This window comes from Chiloscyllium plagiosum, chromosome 47, assembly GCF_004010195.1.
Source record: "Chiloscyllium plagiosum isolate BGI_BamShark_2017 chromosome 47, ASM401019v2, whole genome shotgun sequence".
Taxonomy (NCBI): domain Eukaryota; kingdom Metazoa; phylum Chordata; class Chondrichthyes; order Orectolobiformes; family Hemiscylliidae; genus Chiloscyllium; species Chiloscyllium plagiosum.
Genome location: NC_057756.1, coordinates 7,714,485 through 7,723,492, shown reverse-complemented (window position 1 = coordinate 7,723,492; position 9,008 = coordinate 7,714,485). Strand labels below are relative to the sequence as shown.

The 9,008-nt window shown below is 51.2% G+C and overlaps 2 protein-coding genes across 3 annotated transcripts in view; both read left to right on the top strand.

Annotated features, from left to right (window-relative positions):
• LOC122544186 (immunoglobulin superfamily member 22-like) overlaps positions 1–9,008 on the top strand; it is a 789,994-nt gene that overhangs the window by 447,152 nt on the left and 333,834 nt on the right. The gene's annotated exons all lie outside the window — the stretch shown is intronic.
• Positions 1–9,008, top strand: part of LOC122544187 (poly(A)-specific ribonuclease PNLDC1-like) — a 28,744-nt gene that overhangs the window by 3,251 nt on the left and 16,485 nt on the right. Inside the window, exons 3-9 of the mRNA XM_043683241.1 lie at positions 507–595; positions 1,609–1,709; positions 3,413–3,492; positions 4,337–4,474; positions 6,164–6,233; positions 6,526–6,611; positions 8,623–8,678. Coding sequence (XP_043539176.1) covers positions 1,637–1,709; positions 3,413–3,492; positions 4,337–4,474; positions 6,164–6,233; positions 6,526–6,611; positions 8,623–8,678 — 503 coding nt within the window. The 5' untranslated portion in view covers positions 507–595; positions 1,609–1,636. The remainder of the gene's footprint in view (positions 1–506; positions 596–1,608; positions 1,710–3,412; positions 3,493–4,336; positions 4,475–6,163; positions 6,234–6,525; positions 6,612–8,622; positions 8,679–9,008) is intronic.

Genomic DNA, 9,008 nt, shown 5'->3' with positions numbered 1-9,008 from the left:
GCCATGGGGCTCTGCTGCTGTGGCCGAAGCAGGGCCCTGGGGTCATGGTGGGGTGGGCCCTTGGATCTCTGCCGCTATCGAGGGGGCGAGCCATGGGGCTCTGCCCCGGGGTGAGTGTGGTGGGCAGTGTAAGGCTTGCCAGATGCCGTTGCTGGGGAGCCTGTGGGGCTGTTGTTCTCAATTGAGGCCTAACCCATGTCATGTGAGACAGGGAGGAGTGGGGCATGGCTGTTGGAGTAGGCCCCAGTGGGCCCATTGCCCAAGAGTGGGGGACCATGAGAGCAGTGCCTGGGACGAGGAGGCCGGGAAAGCCCCAGGGCCTGGGAGCGTGACCGGCGTTGAGTTTGCTGCTGGGGCCGGGGGCTGTGGGACCATTGTCTGCACTGAGAACGCAGTCAGGTGTAATCTTCTCCGGCGAAGGGGGGCTGTTTCTTGGGTGAAAGCGAGGGGCAGCCATGATCCTGACTTGGCTCTTTTTTCTTATTCCCCCGCCCCCCCAAATTCAGTTTTTCAGGGAGGGCATCCCATTTCTGAACGAGGAACAGGAGTCGAGACTCCGAGGCCTTCTCACCACTGGAAGCTGGAGCCTGAACAAGTAAGGAGGAGGCAGGGAGGATGAACACCGTCTGCCTGGATCATGTGAAGGAGCTGGGGGGTCTGGTCTGAAAGGACACTCCAGGGAGCTGGCAATTTGACCGGGAGAAGCATCACATCCTGTCCTTAGTCAAAGACCTGTATCTGCCCCCGCTCTCCCCTGCCATTCTGTGCACGGTCCTCGGGATGGGGTGCTGCCCACAAACTGTCTCCTGGGGTTTATCAAGATTGGTGTGCCTCAGTTGAGGAAGCAGGATGGAGTTGAGAGAGCAAGACCAGGTACTTCACCGCCCACATGGATCTGTGTATCAGGCTGGGCCGTGTTTCCTTGCAAAACCTGTCACCGCACTGTCGGAGGGTCAATGCTGAGGGCGTGCCACACAGCCGGAGGCTCGCGCTGAGGGGGCGCCGCACTGTCAGAGGGTCAGCTCTGAGGGTCCATTGCACCGTCGGGTCAGCGCTGAGGGAGTGTGGCAGTCCGATGACCAGACCAACCCTAGCACTCTGCTGTCATGGTTTATGCAATATGGGAGTGTCACAGTGTCAGAGTTACTGTCTGCTGTCTTGACGTGACCCTAAAGTTTCCTCCCACAGTCCAAAGATGTGCAGGTCAGGTGAATTGGCCATGCTAAATTGCCCGTAGTTTTAGGGAAGGGGTAAATGTAGGGGTATGGGTGGGTTGTGCTTCGGCGGGTCGGTATGGACTTGTTGGGCTGAAGGGCCTGTTTCCACACTGTAAGTAATCTAATCTAATCTAATTAAAGGAGCCCACTGTTTCTGAAACTGCATTGAGGGTTCTCCCCTTGTCCTGTACTAGGATTTACCACAAAATGAGTGCCTGTCAAACAGATCAGCTGGTCATCAGCAAGTTGCTATTTATGGGATCTTGCTGTGTGCTAATTTGCTCCAGCTGAGAGATTGTTGAAAGGAGTTGCTGAGCTGTGGAACACTCTCACGTGTGGAAAATCTTTGTCCCATTCCTGGAATAATTCCCATCACGACGTGTTCTTGCAGTTCCATACTGAAGGACCTGCTGAAGGTGATGATAACTGATGTTTCGGAATGGGTTGTCCACGCCCAGGAGGGAGATTCACTCACTCTGCCCAGCGTTCCCGGTAAGAACATAAAACAGTGCAGTATAGGCCCTTTGGCCCTCGATGTTGTGTCGTCCTTCTGTCCTACTCTAAGATTTGACTAACCACATATCCATCATTGTACTATGTCCCATGTGCCTAATCAAGAGTCGTTTAAATGTCCCTAATGTATCTGACTCTACTAGCACCGCTGGTAGTCTGTTCTACGTACCCACCATTCTCTGAGTAAAGAACCTACCTCTGACATCTCCACGAAACCTTCCTCTAATCACCTTAAAATTGTGTCCCCTTGTGAGAGATATTTCTGCCATTGGAAAAAATCCCTGACTATCCACTTTATCTATGCCCCTCAACACCTTTGTATACCTCTATCAAGTCACATCTCATCCTTCTTCGTTCCAATGAGAAAACCCCTAGCTACCTCTGTGGCTCTTTATAAGATATGCCCTCCAGTCCAGGCAGCATCCTGATAAATCTCCTCTGCACCCTGTCTATAGCTTCCACATCTTGCCTATAATGAAGCGACCAGGACTGAGCACAACATTCCAAGTGCGGTCCAACCAGGATTCTATTGAGCTGCAGCATAACCTCACAGCTGTTAAACTCCATCCCCCTGTGAATGAAAGCTGACACACCATACGCCTTCTTAACAACCCTATCAACCTAGGTGGCAACTTTGAGAGATCTATGGACATGGGGCCCAAGATTCCTCTGTTCTTCCACACTGCCAAGAGTCCTGTCTTTCACCCTGTATTCTGCATTCGAATTCGACCTTCCCAAGAGAATCACTTCACATTTCTCCAGGTTGAACTCCATCTGCCACTTATCAGCCTGATTCTGCATCCTGTCAATGTCCCATTGCAACTTGCTACAGCCCTCCACACTATCCACCACTCCACAAACCTTCATGTCATCGGCAAGCTTACGAAGCCACCCTTCCACTTCCTCATCCAAGTCATTTAAAAAAATCACGAAGAGCAGAGGTCCCAGAACCAAACCATGCGGAACACTGCTGGCCCCCGAGATCCAGGCTGAATACATTTCGCCTGCCACCAGCATCTGTCTTCTATGGGCCAGCTAATTCTGAACCCAGATTTCCCTGCATCCCATACCTCTTTACTTTCTGAATGACCATACCATGGGGAACCTTGTCAAACACCTTTCTAAAAGCCAAGTACACCACATTTGCTGCTCTACTTTCATCAATGTGTTCTGTTACATCCTCAAAGAATTCAGTAAGGTTTGTGAGGTATGACCTGTCCTCGGTACATTCCACATTTCCAACTCCACCTCACTCCTCAGGCTCAGTAAAGGAGGAGGCCACTCGTCCCAGATTTCACCCTGCTGTCCCCCTTCAAACAGCTCCCCACTGAGTTCATTACTTCACCCACTCCCACTCAGTGAGTTAACGCTGAGGGAGTGCTGCGCTGCCAGAGGGTCAGTGCTGAGGGAGCGCCACACTGTTGGAGGGTCAGTGCTGAGGGAGTGCTACATTGTCGGGGGGGACAGTGCTGAGGGAGCACTACATTGAGAGAGGGTCAGTGCCGAGGGAGCGCCTCACTGTCGGAGGGTCAGTGCTGAGGGAGCGCCGCGCTGTCGGAGGGTCAGTGCTGAGGGAGTGACGCACTGTCGGAGAGTCAATACTGAGGGAGCGCCGCACTGTCGGAGGGTTAGCATTGAGCGATGTGGTTTCAATAAATGAATCTGTTCTCCCTCTGATACAGGTCTTCAGATATTCGAGGTGCAGCTGGTGTTGAGGAGAGCCCTGGCCAATATCTGGACTGAAGTGAACGATCAGAACGAGGTAAAACTCCCTGTCTATGTGGGGTCATGATGCCTGAAGCTGGCCTTTCATGGGAATGTGCAATCCTTCCCAGTCGGGCTTTCAATGACCTGTGGGCGAGTGATTGCAAGATGACGTGTTGTCTGAGGGACAAGGGAAGTATGGTGGTGGTTGAGGCTGGGTGTTTGTAGTCGTGTTGCTGATGGGTGGTGTGAAGGAGGAGAGGGAGAAGGGACCTCTTGCTGAGCTAATGCTGGGGAGCGTGTGTGGGGTCATGTTGGATGTGTTGGGGGTAGTGTGGGGGAGGGGAACCTCTGTCCCAATCACAAGCCACCTCGTCCTCTCTCTCTCTCTCTGCTTTTCGCATTCTCCCTCACTGTCTGTGTGTGTCTCTCTCTCTCTCTCTCTATCTCTCCTCTTCTCTCTCTCTTTTTCCCCCCCCCCCACACTATCTCCCTCTCCCTTCTCTTCTCCCCCTCCACCCAACCTTCTCTGTGTTCCTCCTTCGCTGTCTCTTTCTCTCTCTCTTGCATCTCGTTCGATGTTTCTGACTTGCCTTCTCCTCTCTTGTTCTTTCAACCCTCTCTCTCTCTCCCCTCCTTTCTGTCTGTCTGTCTGTCTGTCTGTCTGTCTCTCTCTCTCTCTCTCTCACACTCTCTCTCCTCACTGGCCACCTGTCTCCCTTTCCCTTATTGTCACATCTCTGCCACTGTCTCTTGTCTGTGCATCCTTGTTCTCTCTCCATCTCTCTGTCTCTTTGCGTCTCTCTCTCTGTCTCACTCTCCATCTCTCTGTCTCTTGCTCCCTCTCTCACCGCCTCTCCCCACTCGCCATTCCTCCCCTCTCTCTTGCCGCCCCTCCCCAGATTGTCGTTCACAGGATCACTTACTCCAGAAGAGCACAGTTGGAGAACTCGCTCAGAGATGGTTGTCGCGTGGATCTGGTGCTGGAGGCTGCACTTGGTTTTACTCGAGTCTTCCGTGAGCTGATCAGATCCCAAAAGGTATATGTCCCGAGCGGCAGGAGCGAACCTCGTGACCTGGGAGGTAGGGTGTTTGTGTGGACGGAGGATTGGTTCTCCAGTAGGACACACAGGATTGAGATAAATGTAGCATTTTCAGGTTGTCAGGATGTGACAGACAGAATAAGCACAGGGACCAGTGCTAGGACCACAGCTAGGCAAAAGTGAGGACCGCAGATGCTGGAAACCAGAGTCTAGATTAGATAGGTGCTGGAAAAGCACAGCATCCGAGGAGCAGGCAAATCGATGTTTCAGCCCTTCATCAGGAATGGAGGCAGGGAGCCTCCAATTTTAACCTTAGTGCGAATCCTCTTGCAAGGATTCCTACCTTGAAGAAGTTCTCGTCCTCTCTCCACAAGAATCTCAGTGAGTCTCTCTCTCTCTCTCACTGCAACCCCCAAGTCATCTCCTCTGCCCTAAAGCTCTTTGTATTCTTTGCTACCTTCTCCCCAGCCCCACCCCCCTCCCATTTAAAGATGTGGAGACTTTGGCGAGGGTGCAGAAGAGGATTACCAGGGTGCAGCCTGGATTAGAGAGGATGAACTATAACGAGAGGCTCGAAAAACTCTAGATTTTTTTTTTAGGAGCAGCGGAGGCTGAGGGGAGACTGATAGTCTGTAAAATTGCAATGCATTAATAGGGTTGACAGGCAGAATCATCTTTCCAGAGTTAAAATATCTAAAACTATGAGGCATGCATTTAAAGTGAGAGGGGAAAAGTTCAAAAGAGGTGTGAGGGGCATGTTTTTCTACATAGCGTGGTAGGAATCTGGAATGCGCTGCCAGGGATGGTGCTGGAGGCAGACTGAGGGGAGACTGATAGTCTGTAAAATTGCAATGCATTAATAGGGTTGACAGGCAGAATCATCTTTCCAGAGTTAAAATATCTAAAACTATGAGGCATGCATTTAAGGTGAGAGGGGAAAAGTTCAAAAGAGGTGTGAGGGGCATGTTTTTCTACATAGCGTGGTAGGAGTCTGGAACGCGCTGCCAGGGATGGTGCTGGAGGCAGATACGAAAAGGGGTTTAAGGGACATTTAGGTAAGATAATGTGCAAGGAATGGACTAAGGACAGGCCAAGGGATTAGTTTAATTTGGAGTCCTGTTTGGCCCAATATTGTGGGCGAAAAGGCCCATTCCTGTGCTGTGCTCTTCCACGTTCTATGACAGTGTGGAGAGAGTTTTACTGTGTATCTAACCTCGTTCTATCCCTGTCCTTGGGGAAATATGTGGGCGAGTCTCTCTAAAAGAAGAGTTGGGGGGAGGGGTCTCAATGCTGTTTTTGTTGCACATTTTTGCTGCTGAGAGAGGGGGAGAGAGAGAGTTTGCTCTTTCACGCTCTCTCACGCATCGTCTCATGCTCTTGCGCACTCTCGCTCTCCTCTTTCTTCTCGCCTTGTCCCTTTCTGTCTCTGCCCCCTCACTCCTACATCTCACTTTCCCCTTTCCCTGACTCTCCCCGCGCTCTCTGTCTCCCTGTTTTCCAGGCTCTCTCCCCAATCCCTCCTCACCCACAGGCTGCCGGTCTCTGTTTCCCTGTCACTCCTCTCCCCCCCCCCCCCCATTTCGCTCGCTCGCTCGCTCTCTCTCTCGCTCTCGCTTCATTCCCTCTTTTCCCAGTTCCCTGCTGACATGGAGTGAATTATCGTACCTGATACTTTCCTCTCCACAGCCTCTGATTGGACATAACATGCTCCTGGATCTGATGTACCTTCACGACAAGTTTTATCGACCACTACCAGGTACTGTGTGGATGATTATCTTTGACATGTCAAACAGCACTTTGCCACTTGGCCCGTCTTCTGTCGGCCCCCCATTCCATGCCTTGTTCTCTCCCTCTTGTCTTTCCTTTTCCTCACTCCTCTATCTCCCCCTTTCTGTCATTCTTTCTTTCTCATTCTTCCTCTCTCCCACTCGCGTCTCCCTGCTCTCATGCCACACTGTGCCAGTCTACCTCATGCTCTCCCCTGTCCTTTTCCAGCTGTGCCATCCCTGTGCCCCCTGCCTGAAGCTGTTCGTCTGTTTCCCTTTCAGAGAGTTTTGTTGAGTTTAAGACCAGTACCCACAAGCTGTTCCCCTCGGTGTTTGACACCAAACACATCAGCAAGAGGACCAGACAGGTAAGGAATTCACCCGCCAGCCCAAATAGAGAGACTGTGACAGAGAAAGAGAGAGAGACCTTCCCAGATACATGGACTGTGACTGAGAGACAGAGCGAGAGAAACCTCCCCAGTTATAGGAGTGTGTGAGAGAGAGAGAGAGAGAGAGACCTTCCTAGATATAGGAGTGTGGGAGGGAGGGAGAGAGCGACCTCCCCAGTTATAGGGGAGAGGGGGAGAGAGAGAGAGACTTCCCCAGCTATAGGGGAGAGTGAGTGAGTGAGGGAGAGAGAGAGAGGCACTTCCCCAGTTATAGGGGAGAGAGTGTGTGTGTGAGAGAGAGAGAGAGAGAGAGAGACCTTCCTAGATATAGGAGTGTGGGAGGGAGGGAGAGAGCGACCTCCCCAGTTATAGGGGAGAGGGGGAGAGAGAGAGAGACTTCCCCAGCTATAGGGGAGAGTGAGTGAGTGAGGGAGAGAGAGAGAGGCACTTCCCCAGTTATAGGGGAGAGAGTGTGTGTGTGAGAGAGAGAGAGAGAGAGAGAGACCTTCCTAGATATAGGAGTGTGGGAGGGAGGGAGAGAGCGACCTCCCCTGTTCGGTAGAGGGGTTGGGGGTGGGATAGGGGGGAGGAAAATCGCTGCAGATATCAGAGTGAGAGAGTGGGAGATGTCCCCAGATATAGGAATGGTAGGGACAGAGGGAGGATGAGCCGACTGACCGCAACACTGTGGTGCAGGGAGCCATTCAAGCAGGGGGAAGAGAAGGGAAATGTTTTAATTAGGGATAAAATAGTTCGAGGCAGAGCCACTGTTCTCTGTGACCAGGATCGAGAGTCCCCAGGGTTGTGTTACCAACCTGCTGCTCAGGTTCAGGATCTCTCAGCTGGGCTGCAGAGGAACTTGGAGTGGGAGGGGCAAGATTGTGGTCTGCGTAGGTTCCAACAACATAGACAAACTAGGGCAGAGGTTCTGCTAAGGGAGCATGAGCAGCTAGAAGTTCAATTAAAAAGCAGAACCGAAAAGGTGGTAATCTCCGGATTCCGACCTGAGTCATGGGCTAATTGGCACAGAGTCAATAAGATAAAGCAGGTAAATGCATAACTTTTGGAGGCGCAGTGATCAGGGAAATTAGAAAGCTTGAATTAAAGGAGGAGTTAACAGTGCAGAACTCTTGAGGTTATTAAAATGTTCAGCACAGACACAAATTGGACAGAGCGTATGGAAAGGGTTAGCTATCAATCTTCAAGCATTCTGGACAAACCAGTGACAGTGAGCAGGAGGAGAGTTAATACAGGACTGAGTGGGTTTTATCTAAATGCATACGGTATAAGGAATAAGGTAAATGAGCTTGTGGCGCAGATTGAAACCGGCAGGTATGACGTGTGGGTATCACGGCAGCAAGGGGATTAGGATTGGGAGCTGAATATTCAAGGATGTACATCCTATCAAAAAGATGGGCAGGTGGGCAGAGGAAATGAGTAGGAAATGAAACTACTTCAGCAGTAAGAAAGGAAGTAGGGTCAGATGGTGTGGAATCTGTTGTGGGTAGAATTGAGGAACCGCAAGAATAAAAAAGCATTAATTAGAGATACGTACAGGCCTCCAAACAGTAGCCAGGAGCTAGGGTGCAAGATCCACCAGGAGATTGAAAAGGGGTGTAGGAAAGGTAAAGTTACAGTGATCATGGGGGATTTCAATATGCAGGTGGACTGAGAAAATCAGGTTGGTAATAGATTGCAAGTGAAAGAATCTCTGCAAGACACATATTGGATCCTCTTGCTTTGAAGGCCAATTTGGCATTTCCCTTCCTTTGTGGTCACCAGGCAAACCCAAGATGCAGCAAAGATAGTGGACAATGTGTGGCCAGTGAATTATCTCAAACAATCCTGACCCAGTGCCACAGTGACAGAGGTGGCAATGCGACAGTGTACCATTTCAGAACAGAGCATGCTGCCCAGATACGGGGGGGTGTGTGTGAAGGTTTGGAGGGTTGAATCCAGGTAAACATGGTGCCTTCCTCTTGTTTTACAGGAGTTTCTGTCTCTCCGAATTCCTAATCTCTTCGCTCTTCACGCTGCTCTTGAAAGGTAAATGGAACCCAGGTCACAATGAGGTTAGAGGTCAAACTTTCACCGCCTGGGAATTGGTGGCATTAGGGTGGCAGTGCCAGTGCATGACCGAACGTTCGTCAAAGAGGCCAGTGTTAGCTGTGAGACACCCCCTTAATAGGGGGAACAAGAGAGAGCAGTGCAGAGAGGGTCAGGGGTGACATTCCTGAGGTTAAAGGGGCCGCTGCAATGGAGCGATGGGAATCAATGGATGTGGAAGAGGCCAGGTTCGGAGCAGTTAGGAATCACTGGGTTGTAGGGGCTGGAGGGGGTTACAGAGATAGGGAGGGGGTGTAGGGGCTGGAGGGG